The following is a 19,176-nucleotide window of genomic DNA, read 5'->3' on the forward strand; positions in this document are numbered from 1 at the left end:
CCTTGGTTTTAATTTCGTTGTTGGTTCATCAGCTTGTTTGTGCAACAAATTTACAGCATGGTATGAACTAGTCTTAAATTGCTCTGCTCAACTCGATCGGAAAACTAACAGACTACTGTATCAGACAGAGCCTTCAGCAAGCCAAGTTGATGCGCCTTCAGCCGACAACCCTGCTAGACACAAGCAAAATGACTGGATGAGAAAGTTTATCCTCTATTATGCCTGAAAAATCATACTCTACTTGGTATGTTTACTACCTTCGCCCATGTGTCTTCTTGTTTCTCTAGCTTCACCAAGTTAGAGCGGCCACCAATATTGATAGGGTAGGGAAAACCTTCTTTATATAGAAGACAAGAAACCAAACTCTGCACTGATTGCGATCTGCAGTCACAAAAGCATTCGCCATAAACAAATGATGTCAGTACTACGTATATAGCATTAATATAAGATACAAAAATATATAAGCTTGTACCTAATCGACAACTTTAGTCTTTGGTGTGCTGCTATACTCAACAGGAGTAGGATCCGGTCGAGCATAAATGGCCACAGTTGGCACCTCAGGGCCCGTCAGATTGCATGGCGTTATTTAACGGCATGACACTGCAATTGTAAAAGTGGAAAACAAAACTCACAGGCGCAAAGCTTGGCAGGTTGGGCCGACTCAACAATCCATCTAGTTAATTTGTTTTATCACTAAAATAATATGGGAGTCATGTGCATGATGTGAACTATCAATTAAGTACAAGTGTACCATTATTGATTTAATAAAATGAGTCATAGGTTTTCATCCAGAACTAACTTGGAGGATTATTTTCCCCGTAAAACATGACCTGCGCTCGAATTTAAGTGTCATTTGTTCCTATTGGTTAGCTATGTGCATGAAGTGAACTACCGATTAAGTAGAGGTGTACCATTAATTAATTTAATAAAATGACTCATAGGGCTGCATCCAGAACTAAATTACAGCATCTTTTCATAAAACATGACCAATGTTCGGCTATAACTCGAATTTCAGTACCTATTGTTGTTCCTGCTGGTTCCATTTCCACGGGCAAAGGGTATGCAATCAGCAAGCCGTGAATATTCATCGACGGTCCCTTCTGCCATGTTTATCTGCTTGGGTCTGTAAACAAGGAATCAAGAAACTTAGGCAGCACACATCACCTCATTGACATTTGGCACAAATACGTCCACGTAAAAAAAAAACAAGAAATTGGAGAATGAGCTACCTTGGAGTAGACTTCCACTTCATCTTGTTGGTATTTCCAGTATCAATGCCTCTTTCTGCACAAGCTTCAGAGGGAACACTTGGAAGGGCCAACTCACAAGCGTTCACCCCACCATCTGTTGTTGAATTGCCTTTGGCTGATTTCCTATACAAAAGAAGTAAAGGATTCTTGATGTCACTGATATTCTACGAGGAAGCAGATATAGATGATGTCAGATACCTTGATACTCTCTTCCTTTTCGTTGTGCTGCCTTGGTTGTCAACAGAGACTGAACCCCTCATCCTGTTTTTGACTGCTCTCCCATCACCAACAGAGACAGAGCCCCTCATTTTCTTTTTGACAGCTCCCTCGTTGCCGACAGACCCAGAGCCCCTTGTCCTCTTTTTACCTGTGCCTTCTTTACCAACAAATGTAGGGACCCTTTGTCGATTAGCAGGTGCCTCATCATCAAAACTGATAGGGCCCCCAAGTATATCTAGGGTGGACTCGTCATCAACAGAGATTGATCCCCTCATCCTCTTCTGCACAACCACATCGCTATCAGTGGTAACTTTCCTCTTCCTAGCTTAGTTGTAGCCCCTAGAGGAATTGTTGACACCATCAGACACAGTTATGTCCTCTCCAGTTTGGTGTTCAGCTCCACTTCTGTAAAAGCAAGTCCGAAACAAACATGTGAGCACTGAGCAGGCATAAGGGAGTGAAATTCAACAGTCAAGCATACGTAATGTTATAAGCCATACCCAGAAAAAAATTTCGTTGATTTTCTCATGGTGGTGTTTACAGCAGCAACATCAGCAGAAGACTTCAAGGGATCACCAGATGGCACATTATCCGCACATGATCTTCTCGACCGTTTTCGAGGTTTCTTGACTTGATCACTGAAAAACAGGGAATGATGAGGAAGAGAACATAGCTAAAACTACCGGGTTTTTTTCCACTTTTATTGTTTGAAAAGCATTGCAATTGAAATTACTGTACCTTGCAGTGTTCTCATCACGCCTGTCAACTTTCGAGTACACAAGTGATGGGAAGTCACTGGGGCAAATTGCAGGTCGCTCTGTTTCTCTATCAACAAAGTTGGTCTGGAAAATAGTTTTCTTTACTTGATTGGCTGCTATCACTAAAGGTAATTCATCTTGACACAGTCTTTTCCATCGCCTGCAGTCACAAACGGCATAACTATTAGCAACAAAGTTTGTGCTTGCTTTGGTTGGTGGGACAGCTCCTCCATCATGAAGTGCATTATCGATTTGAAGTTTCGAGCAACACATCAGAATTACATCATGTAAAATCTGAAAGAGAATGGGTTTATGGTTTACCTCAAGCACATACTATCAGTACGGTGAGGAATCATAGCCCCAGCAATCTTGGACCAGCACGCACCAACCTCATGGACGGAAGCCAGTAACTTGGAATCCTCTTAAGGGCGCCATTCCCCATGATCTATATCCGGATCAAGAACATTACATACACCACCTGTTTAACGAGGATAAAAACTAGCATCACCATCAAACCATAAACTTCCAACTGACATGGTAAAACTACTACCTTACCTCTCGCTGCTTTGACTTTGTGTGCGGCCAGGTAAAAACTGCGCAATCTTATTCCAGCTGCCAGACCTAAAAAGCTTGACAGATACCATGAGGCGCTTGTCCTCGTCCTCAGACCATCTCCCCACCCTTTTCCTTTCAGGGTTTAGCGTTTTCCTCCACCTAGTTAAGTTTGACGTAAGGTATGTCAAATATACCCCACCCAAGGAAAGTAAGAGAACATCCACGTAAAACTAAGTGAGGACAAAGATTAAATACCATTAGAAAAGATTACCACGATAAAGAGTGATAACAAAGGTGCCATAATAGAAAGCACGATCCATGTAAAATTAGTGAGGAAAAATATTAAATTCCGTTAGAAAAGGTAACCATTATAAAGAGTCATAAGATATGTACCGTAATAGAAAGACAAGTCAAAGAACAGTACCTGTTAGAGCACTGGTTGCCAACGCGACCAACCAGATTAGCTGATACAAGTTGCCAGTTACAACCAAAAGTTTTGACGGCAACTACAAGTTGAACATCTTCCTCTTTTGTCCAGACCCTCTTCAATATGTGGGGATTAAGACTTCATTGATAACGGGCAAAGCACTGGAAAGGAGTTCTCTGTGTACCCAACGCAACCGCAATATTAATCCAATTATGCATTCCTCTTTCTTGGACAGTTAGTATAAGTCTTTTCTCCTCACATGCAGTCCAGGCGTTGTGATTAATCAGTGGATCATCATAGTTTAGCCACCTAGAGAATACAATTACAATTTCTTGAATTAGGACTGACCAATTGAAAACACAGATGCAGACAAATACTGCAGAAACGTTAAATAACAATATCAGGAGAGATGGCAAAGTAAGATCTGGTGAAACTTTTGCAAGATGAGCGAAATGAAAATTGCTCCGTGCGCTAGAAGGGAAAAATAACTTGTAGAGGGAAAGTACCTTGATTCGCATTCAGCACCGGATCGACCAGGCAGGTACATAGCAGCAATATAGTCCCAGTTTACTAATGGTAAGACTGACCGGAGAATCTCGTGAGTCGCCTCAAAATTACCCCCAGTGTTCGTCAGTGCATAGGCCATATCTACAGCACTGAAGTCACCACTGGAACTGCAGAACAAAAAAGGAATAGCAGAATAAGATTTCATGTCAAATCTTCTAGCAGAAGACCAAGTAAAATTATATTAAAACCCATAAGTTTGGCATCAAACCCACATCTCAATTTGCGGAAAACAAATACCCCAGTAGCACAACTATAGAGACTGTAAAGACTGTCAATTCATGATTTACTAGCAAGATGCCCGTGCATTGCACGGAACAACAAGATGCATTTTTTTACAAAACATCTGTTGTGATTGACCCATGCAGGAGTACTCCCATGTGTAAAAACTAATGATATCTCGAGAATTTTATCGGAAAAATAGTATCTCGAGAATTTCATCGGAAAAATGATTTCTCGAGAAAGATGAGAGATAAGGTGAGGAGGTGTGGGGCGTGGTGGTGACTGGTGGTCGGACTGGGCGGAGGCATGGGGATATATCTATGTTAGATATATACTGAACGGCGCCGGCAGCGGCCACCATGCCAGATTGTTCCAGAGACTTCCTTTTTTAATTGCTCAACAATGAGGTTGTGGGAGATAAGGATGAACGAGGCAAGGCCTTATCTGTAAATGTGGAGAGAGGTGAGGGTATCTTTTGTAAAATTGTCATAGTTTGCTTTCTATCCATCAGATATAGATCGGACGGTCTATATTACAAGATGGCAGGCACACCATCATCACCAACTCAGTTTTTTATAAGAGTACGATCTATATTACAAGATGGCAGGCACACCATCATCACCAACTCAGTTTTTTATAAGAGTAGAGATAGATAGTTCAGTCAGAAACCCATTGAATTCATATTGATAGAAAACCATCAAGAAAAATGGAAAATAGCTATTAGAACCATATACTCCCTCCGTACCAAAATAAGTGTCGCTGATTTAGTACAAAGTTAGTATAGAGTTGTGCTAAATCAACGACACTTATTTTGGGACATAGGGAGTACAAAACTTTTAACACTCTTGAAGCTTAAAAAGGGGTGCTCTTCAAGTATTAGCAAAGAATAATTGATAAACTATGACAATGGGTTGTTCAATGTGATATTAAGTGATTAAGTCATGATTCAAAATCCATGACCGAAATAGAAGATGAAAATGCTACATTGGTGCAAGAGTTCAATAATTCGACAAACCTTCCATTCTTCATGGAGTCCTTAATTAACATTTCCTGATACTGCTGCTTTATTCCTTTAGCAAGCCTGTCTTTCTCTGTATCTGACCATGAATGCTTCTGAAGCGAAATTGGGAATTGCTTCAGAACTACTTTGTACTTTTCAATATGAGGGTTCTCAGCTGGGCCAAGAAGCAATGGAGACATCTTACATTTATTCTGCAAGAATAGAATACTCTTTTGCAAGTGTCGTATTATCTGTTCCTAAAAATCAAGATAATCACTTGACAGTCATGTTCATGCACATGACAGAGCAATATGTGACTATATTCCCATGATCCGCGAGCTACTATGTTTTTATGTACCATTCTCTCCATTATGAAACGGAAAACAATCGTTCGGGCAACAGAGGAAGAATATGTAAGTGTACAATAGAAACAATATTTACAATTGATCTGTCTAATAAATAAATTGATTTTAGTGTGATAGAATAGCAATTCAATATCCCTAAAATTAAGAACAGCAATTCAATTAAATTCCACAAAATACATACATGTCCAGAAGAAAAGGATCTTAAGTAATTTAGTCAACAGACTCAACATGACTAGGATACGAAACCTATTCGCCTTTTCATGCAGGTATTTACAACTATCTTATGCAGGAAACAAGCGTTGGTGTAGAAAAATCTGTAATGAAAGTTAATAACTATGTGGCGTTTTCAGAGAACAAATAGGAACATCAACAACAGAAGGTACAAGTGCTCTATAAGTCTATATATCATAAGGTGATTATATATGTTATCTAATATACAATACACAGCTGTAAATACTGACGTTATTACCTTTGCGGATTGTGCGCTTTGTTTTTCAGAGGAAATCAATCGAACACGAGGATCCACCTTCTGGCATAAAAAATTGCTAAACGATCTTCTGCAGCTTAACTGATAGTCCATAAGGCATTTGACGCGATCCCTAAGATCCTTATTTACTTCAATCTTTGCTTCAATGTTAATCATCTTCCTTCTAATAAACTTCTGGCATGCTCTGTTCTTCTTGAGAGCATCCACTAACAATAGTGCAGCTTTGGGGAACCCAGTTTGAGTGAGAGCTTTCGTATTTTTGCTCTGTACATCCTCTTCACCAGGTCGATGTGCAATAAATTCATCGTCCCCTCCTTTTGATGCCTCATTTTTCATGTTTTCCAATGGACCAGTGGAGGTACCTTCAGTAGGTAAATAAATATTAAGGGCCCCTTTATGTATCGACATATATGCCTTTTTACACTATACAGGAATTATGATAACATTGTATATGTTGAGTTTTCGATTATATACTGGTACACGTGTCTTCAAGAGAACAGGGCTCTGCTTACATGTAATAACTCGTGAATCAGAAAATCAACCATATATAGCATCTAATTTGTCAGCAGAGAGTTTGTAATGGGTTATTATAATGCATTGCAATTCTGGTATCAGGATAACACTACATATTGTGTTAGCACAGCCCACAGTTTAACATTCAAAGCTAACACTGTATGGAAGTTACTACAAATGTAGCATGTTTTAGTTACTAGCCTTCATAAGACATCATTGCTACATGAAATTCAGAACAGTAAAAAATCCGAAATACTATAAGAAAATAATGGCCATCCGATAGTTCTTTCCTACCAAACGAAATGCACTTAATATTTTATGGTTAAATGTAATCAAAATTCAGCTTGGAAGTTTCTCATGGTAAAAAAATTAGATATCTACCTAGAATAGGGATTACCAGGCTATATCATACTATCCTAGATGTACCATCAAAGAGACATGTTCATACACAAAAGAAATGCAAACACACACAAAGTCTCGAACAAACCGAAAACACTCACCAGGCGCTTCCAAACTGGAACCGGAAAGAACTGGATTGCGAGTGGACTCACCGGAGTGGTAGTGCGAGAAGCGGCGCTGTATCGCACGGAGCGTCTCGAGGTCATCCTCCATGAAGGAAGGCGGCCAGATGCAGATCGGGCGCGGCGAGGAGGGCGAGGCCTTGTTCAGGTGAAGGTTCTCGCGGATGCTGCGAACAAGGGCAAGGTCCTCCTCCTCCTCCTCATCCGACAAGCCATCAGTTGCCGCCACCGCCGTTGTCCAGGCTGATGGGAACTTGAGTTGTACCAATTTATGCAAATTACACGCTACAGGTTAACCTTATCTTTCTTTCTCTTTTTCCTTATTTTATCTTTGTTCTAAATCTTAAGCTTTCTCAGTATAATATGCTAATTACAAGTTTGTTTCATTATGTATCTGATAAGCAGAGCTAGATTGGTGGAAGTACAATTTGCAATTTGCAATCTGATAAGACATCATTGAACAAGAAACGGTGAACCTAATGTGATGATCTGCAATACTAGATTGAAGCTTGAGACTGATTTAACACCCGAAAACATGAAGAACACATTAACGAGTGGCTGCTGCATAATAGCATTAGTGTCAGATGCAGTAGTGGCTGCAGAAGACGAGCCAAGCAGAGGGCTGGACGTGAGGGGCGGACATGGAGGACGTCGGGGGCGTGAGACAGGATGGCGGGGCACGGCGGGCGGGGTGTGGCACAGGGGAGCGGCGCGCGCCGGTCCTGGGGCGCTGCTGACCTCCATGGCGTGGGGGAAGGAGCGAGGGAGCAGGAATGCGGGATGGGGCGGAGATGGGGAAGGGGGGGAGGCACCTGCGCAGCCGCCGGTCGCCGCCGGTCTCCCTGCCTGCTCGGTCGCCGCTCTCGTTTTTTTTGTTTTTTTTGGAGAGCTTGTCGCCGCTCTCGTCTGCGACCACCTAATCCACGCGCGGGTCGGAGAACACCTACCGAACGCGCACTCCCCTGCGCGATTTGGTCCAGCTCATTACAGGGCGCGGGCGCCATTTTATTTTACGTTTACTTTTTCGGCTTTTTTCGTTTTTTTATTATTTTCCCTTTTGTTTTCTGTTTTTACTACTTTTTAAAATTTATACAAAATAGAGAAATGATTCCATATTGTAAATTAAAATCGTAGATTCGAAAACTGTCCTTGAAACCAAAAAATGCCCAGCCCATTACGGGGCGCGGGCCCCATTTTCTTCTATTACGTGTATATTTTCCCTTTTCTTTTCTGTTTCTACTACCTTTTATTTTTTATACCAAATATCCTTTCAAAAACAATTATAAAAAAAATTAAATTCTTGCATATTGTAATAAAATCACAGATTCACAAAATTTCCTCAAAAACAAAATAATTTGTGAACTTAAAAATATTTCAAAATTCAAAAAATGTTCAAAGATTTCAAATAATGACAATGTTTATGAAATTCGTAAAATGATCATGAATTTCAATAAAACTCTGGAAAACAAAAACAATATTCATAAATTCAAATAAATCACAAATATAAAAAAATGTTTATAAATTCCAAAAACCTTAGTGAATTAGAAATATAATAAATTTCAAAACTTTCATGAAATAAAAAATTTCATCAACTAAAAAACACAATTTGAAAAGTCTGACATTTCAAAAAAAATGTTGACGAACTTAAAACATGTTAAAAATAATCCCAAAATGTTCTGGCATTTAGGTAAAAATGTTCACAAACTGTTAAAAATGTTTTCAGCAAATTAAGTTCATGAAATTCAACATGTATTATTTAATTGTGAATTAATTAAAAGGAAAGGAAGGAAAATGAAAGGAAAAAGCAGAAAAAACCCAAAAAGAAAATTGCAGAAATAAAACCGCTCTTATAGGTGAAACCGGAATAGATTCAGAGTTTTGATCATAAAGATTCCACTGATCCCGTCAAAAGGAGTGCAACACCTGGGATAGGACGGTACATCTAAGAAATTATTCCATGAATCATACTCCCCCTTGATGCAGGAATTGCAAGGATAATGTTTATATCATATCATATTTCATACGTTTTTTCACTTTGATTTATTTTCTCTTGTTTGTTTCTTATAAGATGTGATATTGCCCTACTTCGGATAATGATTAACATAGACAAATGTTGTTCAAATGAGATACTGGTCTTCGTATTTTAACCGCCATTCCCCAACAGTATGTACACATGATTCATAGTTTTTTTTTTCTTTTGTAGACACTCTATGAAGTTCTCACTACAAAACTAAGAGTTTGACTTATACGTTCCTACAATTGTCAAAGTGCTAGAATATATGGAAGAAGAAGACAGGGATGACATAAACAGAAGGCAAGCATGTCGGCTTCTTGTTTATTTCCAGTCTTTTAATTTTGTGTTCTACTTAGGGGTTATGTCCACTATATTGCTAATCACAAACACAATATCATTGGCAGTACAATGGAATAATCATGTGAATGTCATTAAATGTCTGCATTCAACCAAAGCCTCCTTAAATGAGGTAAGGATTGATAGACATGGGACCCCAGGCCATTTTTGTCCTGGGTTCGCCCCCGTCTCTCATGGTGGAGACATGCCAAAAGATCAGTGGAGAAGATTCTAGTGGTGTCATCTCTGACCATGTGAATACATCAGTGGTGAACAAGCTCAGTAAGATATTAGAAATGAATAAGGATGCTACCACTCAGGGCTGGATAATTTTGAAGCTTGTATTTGATATGATCATATCAATGGTTCACCTCAAGCCGAGCTGTACCACTGAGTTCAACCAAAATAACTTTCACGAAGTACTCTCCAAGGCTGTTGAGACCATGCCGGGTGTTGATGAACGCATTCTCATGAGTGGCAACCATTGTGAGATATCTGTCACGCCTCTGCTTCTCTTGTGGAAGAGGAACAGAACGAGCTCGTGGCACAAGGTTATAGACGTGATGCACTAAGAAGTGGGTGTTGGTTGTTTCAGTCGCCAAAAAAATCTTTGTTTGTTGTTAATGGTGTGCATGTGGACTTTTTCTTTCTAAGTTATGTTTTATGTTAGAAATGATAAAATTTTGTTCCAAATGTCATATTAATTTTTTTTCATGGGTCCAATCAACCCCTTTGACCTGGAGTTTATACATATTTTATACTTATCATCCTACCGTGTTAAGGATTATATTTTTATTACTTATTTGGCATACTTAACAATATAACAAAGTTAAATATTAATTATATTATTTATTTATTATATATTTGGAATATATATTACTGAAAAATACTCATGTGTTGCGCTGAATTCAATTTGTACTTTGTAGCAAAATTGATTTTGAAAATATTTTTGATACTTATGTAAATTATATACATATCTATGTTACATATATCTCTAAAACATATGGTTTGACAAATATCGTAATAATGGTTGTACTATATGATTAGGAAAACATATATGTAGAAAATTCTAGAGTACAAATTTAATTGTATGTAAGGAATTGTTTCAGATATACTCGGTTTTTGGAGCATCCATGCACTAATTCAATCATATATTTGCTAAATCATATGGTTTAACAAATGGACCTATATACTCTTTTTAAAATAGAATAATGGTTGTACATCCGTACACCCATGTACTGTAGCGCCCTAGATTTTAAGTCAACCTGGCAGTGCTACCACACAAATCTAATAATACGAAATCTTGGAATATTTAGAAGTTTCAACAGGGTTTCTCTTGTTTAAACGGACACCCATGTCACGCAAATAGACATATATATATATATATATATATATATATATATATATATATATATATATATATATATATATATATATATATATATATATATATATATATATCAGAATAATCAGTAGCATAACTTAAGCGACAAAAGACTCACGTAGGTAGATGAATATTATCCAATTGTTATACTACAACTAGTACATAACAATCTGAGTGTCGTCTAAGGATTGTATGAAGGTATATGGTGTGCTCAAGTGATGTAGTGATGCTGCTCCCTTGCCCATGCATTTCACTACTCGATGTACCTGAAATCCAAATAAAATCCAACAAAGAAACAAACAAGAGTGAGTAATGATTACTTAGCAAGTAGTACAATTTAGATCCATAGAAATAACAATTAGTCAAAGAAGGTAAATCTATAACAGAAGAACTCTGAACCAGAATTGAATATTTCGGTAATACCGAATCATCACATTTGGGGCTCTCCGGAAATAGACACGTCCCGTGTCGCTCTCATCAGAGACTGAAGTAGACATGACTGGCGTTCCACAATGGTATTTAATGAAAAAGTCGACCAATGTCTGAACTGGACACTGAATGACATAGCGGACTTTCCACAACGGGGTTACCGAAAAAGTCGACAAATGCCTGAATTGAACTCTGAATAACATGGCGGACTTTTATCAAGTTTACTTTAATCATCCTATAATTTTAGGAGCATGTAAAAAATATTAAATTCTTACATATTGTAATAAAATCATAGCTTCAATAAATTTCCTCAAAAACAAAATATATTTGTGAATTAAAAATATTTCAAAATTCAAAAATGTTCCCGGATTTCAAATAATGACAATGTTTGTGAAATTCTAAAATGTTCCCGAATTTCATAAATGTTCACAATTTCAATAAAAATCTAGAAACAAACAAATATCCATAAATTCAAATAAATCGCAAATATAAAAAATGTTAATACATTCCAAAAAAGTTCGTGAATTAAAAAATATAACAAATTTCAAAACGTTCATGAAATAAAAAAGTTTGTCAACTAAAAAAACACAATTTGATAAGTCTGACATTTCAAAAAAAAATGTTGACAAACTTAATACATGTTAGAAAAATCCCAAAATGCACAAAATGTTCTGGCATTTAGGTAAAAATGTTCACAAATTGTTAAAAATGTTTTCAACAAATTATGTTCATGAAATTAAAAATATATTATTTAATTGTGAATGAATTAAAAGGAAAGGAAGGAAAATGAAAGGAAAAAAGCAGAAAAAACCCGAAAAGAAAATTGCAGAAATAAAAACTGCTCTTATAGATGAAACCAGATCAAATCCAGGGTTTTGATCATAAAGATTCCACTGATCCCGTCAAAAAGAGTCCCAACACCTGGGATAGGACGGTACATCGAAGAAATTATTCCATGAATCGTACTCCCCCTTGATGCAGGAATAGCAAGGATAATGTTTATATCGTATCATATTTCATATGATTTTTTTACTTTGATTTATTTTATGTTGTTTGTTTCTTATAAGATGTGATATTGCCCTACTTCGTATAATGATTAACATAGACAAATTTTGTTCAAATGAGATACTGTTCTTCGTCTTTTAACCGCCATTCTTTACTTTTTTTTTAACCCGGGTGTCAGTGAAATTGAACAACAATGGTCATTGGAGTGATTGATTGTGTATGTTATTGTCCCTTTTATCCTTTACTGCCCCTTTGGATGTTGATATTGAAGGCAAGAATTGAATATTGGCATTCAGGTGGCCCCAATATCTCTGTTTTTCGATGGTCAGAACATTAATATGCGTAATCGCAGCTCAATGTTGAGCTTCCTTGGCCAACACTTGCTCGACCCCATCCCGAATTTTTGTTCCCAGTTCTGTGTGGTCAGATATGTATTGAGAGTTGGGACGCCCGCTCCTGCTCACCGCCGACCACCATGGCCGCCGGAGATTGGACAAAGAGGGGCCAGCAAAGGGGTTGGAAGAGAAGATCAGAAGTTGGGGCGGCAAGGGGGCGCAGTCCAGAAGTCTCAGTTCTTGCAAAGGCCTCTGCAGTTCAGGCCTTCTTATTACGTGAATTATGCTACGGACGTGGATGTGCAGAGGATTAGCACCCTACTGCATGTACCTGATGACTCTTCTGAGTTCTACTAGTAAGATCAAGTGGAGAAACTAAACATTGATCTGCCTTGTCGCAACTTGCCTAGCACTCCGGCCAAGTTGCCCTCTCTGATATTTCACACAAAGGAAAGCACAAAATTAAATTATTGAACGATCTCCTCAAATTTGACAGATCCGATCTATGCGCACAGTTTGAATCTCCAACCAATGACAGAAGCCGGGTCCAAATTAAATGTTTTGGATGACGGTTGTGGCCGCAAAATTAAATCGTCATAAGGAGCATGCTTGCGGATGAGGATTTGTGGCTCTCAGGTGCCACACACCCCTATATGAAAATAGCATTAACAAACATATTAGCAAAATTCAAAAGATTCTGAAATTTTGGGATATTAAACTTGGGTGCCCGTTGTACACACGTGTTCAGTTTCGTGGGTAATGGGTACCCGTGGTAATGCCAGTAAAGGACAAAAAGAATCGTATGTGTAGAAAAAAAACTGAATGTAACGTATGTCGGTCCGTAACTCTTACGCCGCGGATACCACGTGCACCTATTCCCCACGGATAAAAACAGCAGAAACAGATAAAAAAACAGAAATAAACATCATACATAATACTGTGTTGATGTGTGAAAAATCAAATAGTAAACAACTATTTCTCTTTATAAGCATCTACATTATGAATAAAAGGGATACTCATAGCTCGCAAGGCATAAAGCCTTCTACTGGTGATTTAACTGAAATCTCGGCAGTCATAAAGCCCACAGGGTTATTATTACTCACCAGAGCAGGGCTTAGTTAACAACAACTGGAGAATACAAAATCCAGTTTTGTCTAATCTAGTTGATATGCTAAGAAATCTTTCTCTTCAATGCATTAATTAAACTAGAAAAAAGAAGAGCAAACATGATGTGTCTAATCTTTCTCCAGTTGTGCCTAATCTAGTTGATATGCTCGCACCATACACTTTGAGATAAGCGCAATGCGCAACGCAGACTATAAAACCTGCAAGTATCAAAGTCGCATCCTGACAACTGAGATGATCAGAATATTTGTGGACAATAGTAAATGACCAAGTTCACAACACATTTTATATTTGAACTAGTTAAGATGCATGTACTCCCTCCGTTCCTAAATATTTGTCTTTTTAGAGATTTCAAATGGACTACCACATACGGATGTATATAGATATATTTTAAAGTGTAGATTCACTCATTTTGTTCCGTATGTAGTCACTTGTTGAAATATCTAGAAAGACAAATATTTAGGAAAGGAGGGAGTACTACACTACCAAAGCAAAAAAAAAAAAACCATATAGAACATAGTTTACTCAAATGATATTCACTCTGGCGTGTTCCTTTACCAATTATAGACTATGAACAAAGGAACTGCTATTAAATGCGAGGTAAATTGGTGCAAGGTCTACAGACTGGACGAACCCTGGTAGCCTTCGCTCTCAAGATTCGATGAGCTTTGGCATGAAAAGGTTGTTAGGTTTGAAGTTCAAACGGGGATGGGTAAGGGGCGAACAGACGACCACCAACTCAGATATTTATTAGGGTTGGGAAAGGTTTCATGAAGTGAAAATGTTTGGTTGAGACACAATCATAATGACACTTCTGTGACATGGCAAACACAGTGTCGCACCATAACTTATTTGTGCCTACTTTTGCCCTTCATTTACTATTGACAATGGAACAAGTCGGTTAACAACAGAAAAAAAAAACAATCATTATCAGTACCCAAACAACCATATATGCCTATGTTGACCAAACACATGCCACCTTTAGAATAACTGGAAAGCATCTATTGTGATTTTTTTAGTCACTTAGGATGAAAACATCGCAATAAACATGAAAATAAATGCATAACCTACAGAAATCAACTTATGACCGCTAGCAACCACAACAAAGGGCACAGCCTGCCTTTTTAGCAGCAAGAGCAACCATACTCATCCCTACTCACTGCATGCATAATTAAGTTCACAATAAGCAATGCACTACTATACTTGTTACAAGATTCCAGCAGCAGTGATCTCTGATAGATGCCATGCTATTCTGTCAACAAGATTTTGAACATCAGCCATCACCCATAACTCTAATTTAATTAGAACTGCAATAATAGGCTTTCCACAGACCTTTCATAATAAGCACTTGAAGAGACAGTACCTTTACTGATGCAGTGCAGAAGCATCTACAATAACACAAAAGATACATATAAGAGAACATCCCAGAACATTCCAACATGGGGAAAAGCATTGTGCATTTTCAAGATATCAGAACACCTTAGAAGGCAAACGGTAGAGCCAATGCGGGCACCTGAACTCTGGAGCACTATCAAGTAGGCAGGTAGGCATCGTTAGCTTTCTTGAGTAACACAAAAGTAATAAAAAGGATAAACATCTCCAACAATATGTAGCCATATTAAGAAGCATAGACAAGTCCGAAAACTACAATGCAAATCATAGTGCTGGACTTATAAAACACATAATACAAGAATCCAGAAGGCAGCAACCAACAAAAATAATCTCCATGATAGCCACTGAAGCTTGGTTGTAAGCATTGTCCTGTGAGTAAACTGAGATAAGAAAAGCTCATTTCTTTCTCCCACCACGCTCCCTCAGAGCTAGATTGATGACCACCCCAGGGCCAACATTGTAATAAGCAAGAGAAAGATTGTCCTTGAGGAAACTAGTCCTCACACTCAGCTTCTGCTTATTAGCAGGAAGCTGCAGCTCTCCAGCAATCTGCTCCTTAAGACTGCCGACTGTGTCAGAGAGTGATTGGACAGAGATCTCCAAAACTTGGCCTCGCAAGTTTCCTTCATCAAGGTTGGGCACAGAAACTGAGATGCGAGCAGGGCCCTGCAGGAGGAACAAATAAATTAGCATGACAGCGCAGAATAATAAGAAAGAGAAGTAGGGGATTAGAGTGGAAGTATATGAAAAGAGACATTACCGGATGCTGGGCAAGGAACTGCTCAGCTGGGATCAGAGATGCATCATCTGTTCTCTGCCTCTTAGGTTCTGGTTCCTCAGGTAGAGGTGGCTGCTCCTCCGCAGGTGGTTGTGGAGGCAAAGGTGGTGGAGGCTGGGGAATTCCGATGGGGTTGACCATGGTTGGCATGTTCTGCATGTGCGGGGGAGGGGGCATAGCGAACCGTGGTGGACCAGGCATGAACTGAGTATTATGGCCTGGAGGCGGTGGAGGGATATTACTTGGCATATGACCCATAGGACCTGACATCCTAATCATGTGTTGTTGACCTGGTGGCAGAGGTTGGTGCATGTTGGACATCATATGTGGTGGAACTACTTGCATATGATGGGGGGGTTGGACATGATAAGGCATTGGATTGGGTGTAAATCGGGGAACATTGACCAAGGAAAGTGGTTGGGGAGGCCGGGGCAACAGCATGCCAGGCCGGGGAAGTGGAGCTGGACCAGGAGCATTTGAGGCATCACCCTGTTCTTCTCCACCGACAGACATTGCCTGAGTGGCTGTCCAACCGATGCTCCCAGAATGACCATCCCAAATAACCTGCTTTGGCTGCTCATCCTTTTTCTTTTCAATTTCTGCCTTGACGGCATTAGAAACCTCTTCCTCGGTGGTTCCAAAAATATCTGGCCTTGTACGTGCAAGGCCAATAATGTTACGGGAGATCTCATCATCAGGAGCAAGAGTGGTTTCCTTAATCTTGGCCAGCATTCTTTCTTTCTGTTCCTTGTACTTGGGGTCAATGAGCGAGATGCGCATGTGTTCCTCCATCTCGCTGATCGGAATGAGCTCCCCGGTTATTGGTGAGACAACAACCTTGGTCGGGTCCCTCTCCGCAGGGATCCTCTCCTCAGGCCTCTTATAGTTTTTGACAATTCTCATAGGCGGCTCATCATCATTACTGGCCACCTTAACTTGTGCTCCTCCATCATTCTCATCGAGCCTTGCTGCCTTCATTCCTTCCTCGACAAGTTGCATCTCCTCCTCATCCATCTCCATCTCAACATCCTTGGCTGGTTCAGCCAACTCCATGGGTTCCTCCTCTCCCAATGTCTCCATCCTCTTCCGGCGCTTCAACTCTTCCAGCGTAGGCGGCACAGGGAGGCCCTCGAACTCATCATCATCAAACTCAATAGTCTCGACAACGACGAAATCATGCCAATCAATCATGGACATCTGCATCCTCTCCATCTCGACCTCATCCTCCGCCTGCTGCTTGGCCTGCTCCTGCGACCGGTCCCACTCGAGCCGGTTGAGGCAGCGCTCCAGCACCGTGGTGAGGTCCTTGGTCCCCTCCTTGAGGTCCCTCATCAGGGCGGCCACGCCCTCGTCGGGCCTCATCACCCTCGAGTAGATGTCGGCGAGCGCGGTGAAGAAGGGGAACATGCTGTGGGTGGGGCGGAGGAAGTTGAACTGCGGGTTGGTGCTCTCCCGGGACGCGAGGCTGGCGAGGAAGGTCTTGCCGTTGCGGGCGACGAACTGCGCCGTGAGCTTGACGATGTCCACCTCCTCGGTGGTGATGCCCTCGGGGAGGCGCACGGTGTAGAGCTCGGCCTTGGGCGGCACGAGCACCTTGGCGGGCGGGCCGACGCGGAAGGGCGCGGAGTGGTCGGCGGGGGCGCCGTCGGCGGCGGAGTCGTCGGAGGGGAGGGCGTCGGGGTCGGCGGCGGCGGCGGCGTCGGGGGCGGGCGGCGCGTCGGCGATCTCGGAGACGCGGTGCTGGTAGTAGGCGTGGTAGGGGTCGGAGGGCTGGAGGAAGTTGAACTTGGCGTTGCCCTGGTTGTGGGCGACGATGCGGCGCTCGAACTCGGGCCCGTTCTTGGCGACGAAGGTGGCCGTCTTCTCGATGATGACGCGGATGTCGGGCGGCGGGTGGATGATGCCGATGGTGCGCGTGTGGGTGGCCACCGTCGGCGCCGGCTCGGGCGGCTTGGAGGGGGCGGCGGCGGGGGCGACGGCGGAGGAGGGGACGATCTGCAGCTGCTGCAGCCGCTCGTGCTCGCCGTTGGCGTCCGCCTCGCCGCCGTCCGGGGCGGCGGCGAGGAGGGGCGCGGGGGCCACCGTTGGGGATCCCATCGGCGGCGGCGGCGGCGGCGGCGGGGTCTAGGGTTTCGGCGGCAGATCGGAAGCGATTGTGGGGGTGGGTGGGTGGGGATCCGGTTGCGGGCCGCAGATTTGGGAAGGTGAGGAGAGGAGAGGAGGCCGGTTGGACTTGGATCGGACCGGTTCCCAGCCCAAGTCGAAGTCGGGCTGGTCGGCCGACTCGGCTCGAGTCAGTACCAGTCGTTGTGCCAGAGGCTTTGGTAATTGGTAGCACATTTTCATTTTTCTTTCCCCGTATATTTGATTTGCTGCATATATTGCTAAAAAAAATGATTTGGTGTTTGTACATACTGGCGTACCTGCAACAGTAGAATCCACACTCAAATATCCTGCCAGTAGAATGATTTGATTTGGTAAAATGATTTGATTTGGTGGAGGGTTTTACGAGGTATCCTACCAGTAGAATCCACACTCAAATATCGACATATAGCAACAGTGAGCCAGTGCAAAATATGTCGGCATGAAGATGAGGACATGTTGCATGCATTGTTGAGTTGTTCCCATGCGAGAGGGTTTTGGACTCAAGCCCCGGTTTGGCTTGGGGTAAAACGACCTCATCTACATCCTCTAACATGGTCAAAGGATATCACTTGTGATCCCAAGTTCTCTGAGTTCGATCGAGCCAAGCTGGTGACGATCATGTGGGCTATTTGGGCGTCAAGAAATAGTATAACTCATGATAAAGGTGGTCTCGACCCAATACAGTCCATGAAAATGATCAGAGATACTTTAGCTTTGCTTGATCTACCAAAGGCTCAGGCCCGGTTGCTTCCGGGCCATGGATGGAGGCCACCCGTGGAGGGGGAGATCAAGATAAACACTGATGGCAGTGTTGCATTGGAAGCTCGAAGAGGAGGAGTGGGAGGAGTTGCTCGATCCCACTCCACTTTCAGAGTTGCATGGTGTAAACCTTATCAGGGGATTACCGACCCCCTTATCTCTGAAACCCTAGCAATCCGGGACGGTGTCATATTTGCTAAGCTCAGGGGCTACGAGAAAGTCATGATAGAATCCGACTGCCTGGAGGTCGCTAATCTCTGGAACTCGCGTCATGATGATAGGACTGTTGTGGCGCCCATCCTGTCCGAAATTTTGGAGCACTCTACTAGTTTTAAGTCTTTCTGTATTCAATATATTTCGAGAACAGCCAACTACCCTGCTCACCTATGTGCTAGACATGCAAGCACACTGGATGTAACAGAATGTTGGTTTGACTCTGCCCCTGGTATCATTGTAACTAGCCTCCTTGCAGATTCTGCAGGGGCTTCGATTGTTGAATAAAGCTCCAAATATTTCCCCGTCAAAAAAAAAATATTGGCGTACCTAGTAGACTTGACTAAGGATGTAAATGGTACAGACAATTTTCGTTCCAG

At 41.4% G+C, this 19,176-nt stretch overlaps 1 protein-coding gene, 1 long non-coding RNA gene and 1 pseudogene across 2 annotated transcripts; all 3 read right to left on the reverse strand.

Annotated features, from left to right (window-relative positions):
- Positions 1-472: 472 nt before the first annotated feature.
- On the reverse strand, positions 473-7,173 carry LOC109763158 (uncharacterized; annotated as a pseudogene).
- A 7,315-nt stretch (positions 7,174-14,488) lies between these two features.
- On the reverse strand, positions 14,489-14,937 carry LOC141042549 (uncharacterized). Its single transcript, XR_012205751.1, has 2 exons — positions 14,842-14,937; positions 14,489-14,761 (listed from the first exon to the last, which is right to left on the reverse strand). It is a non-coding gene; the product is annotated as an uncharacterized lncRNA (long non-coding RNA).
- A 170-nt stretch (positions 14,938-15,107) lies between these two features.
- LOC109763147 (probable splicing factor 3A subunit 1) lies at positions 15,108-17,941 on the reverse strand. The gene is made up of 2 exons (XM_020322003.4): positions 15,662-17,941; positions 15,108-15,567 (listed from the first exon to the last, which is right to left on the reverse strand). Exons 1-2 carry the CDS (start codon positions 17,774-17,776, stop codon positions 15,298-15,300), a joined length of 2,385 nt encoding a protein of 794 aa, XP_020177592.1. The 5' UTR covers positions 17,777-17,941; the 3' UTR covers positions 15,108-15,297.
- Between the last annotated feature and the right edge of the window lie 1,235 nt (positions 17,942-19,176).

This window comes from Aegilops tauschii, chromosome 3 (assembly GCF_002575655.3).
Source record: "Aegilops tauschii subsp. strangulata cultivar AL8/78 chromosome 3, Aet v6.0, whole genome shotgun sequence".
NCBI classification, from domain to species: domain Eukaryota; kingdom Viridiplantae; phylum Streptophyta; class Magnoliopsida; order Poales; family Poaceae; genus Aegilops; species Aegilops tauschii.

What these genes read in the sequence shown, in the direction of transcription:
- LOC109763147 (XM_020322003.4), bottom strand. Translation starts at nt 17,776, where the DNA reads ATGGGATCCCCAACGGTGGCCCCCGCGCCCCTCCTCGCCGCCGCCCCG. An exon ending in AGTTCCTTGCCCAGCATCCG is followed by an intron (nt 15,568 to 15,661) that starts GTAATGTCTCTT and finishes TTCCTCCTGCAG; the next exon opens with GGCCCTGCTCGCATCTCAGT.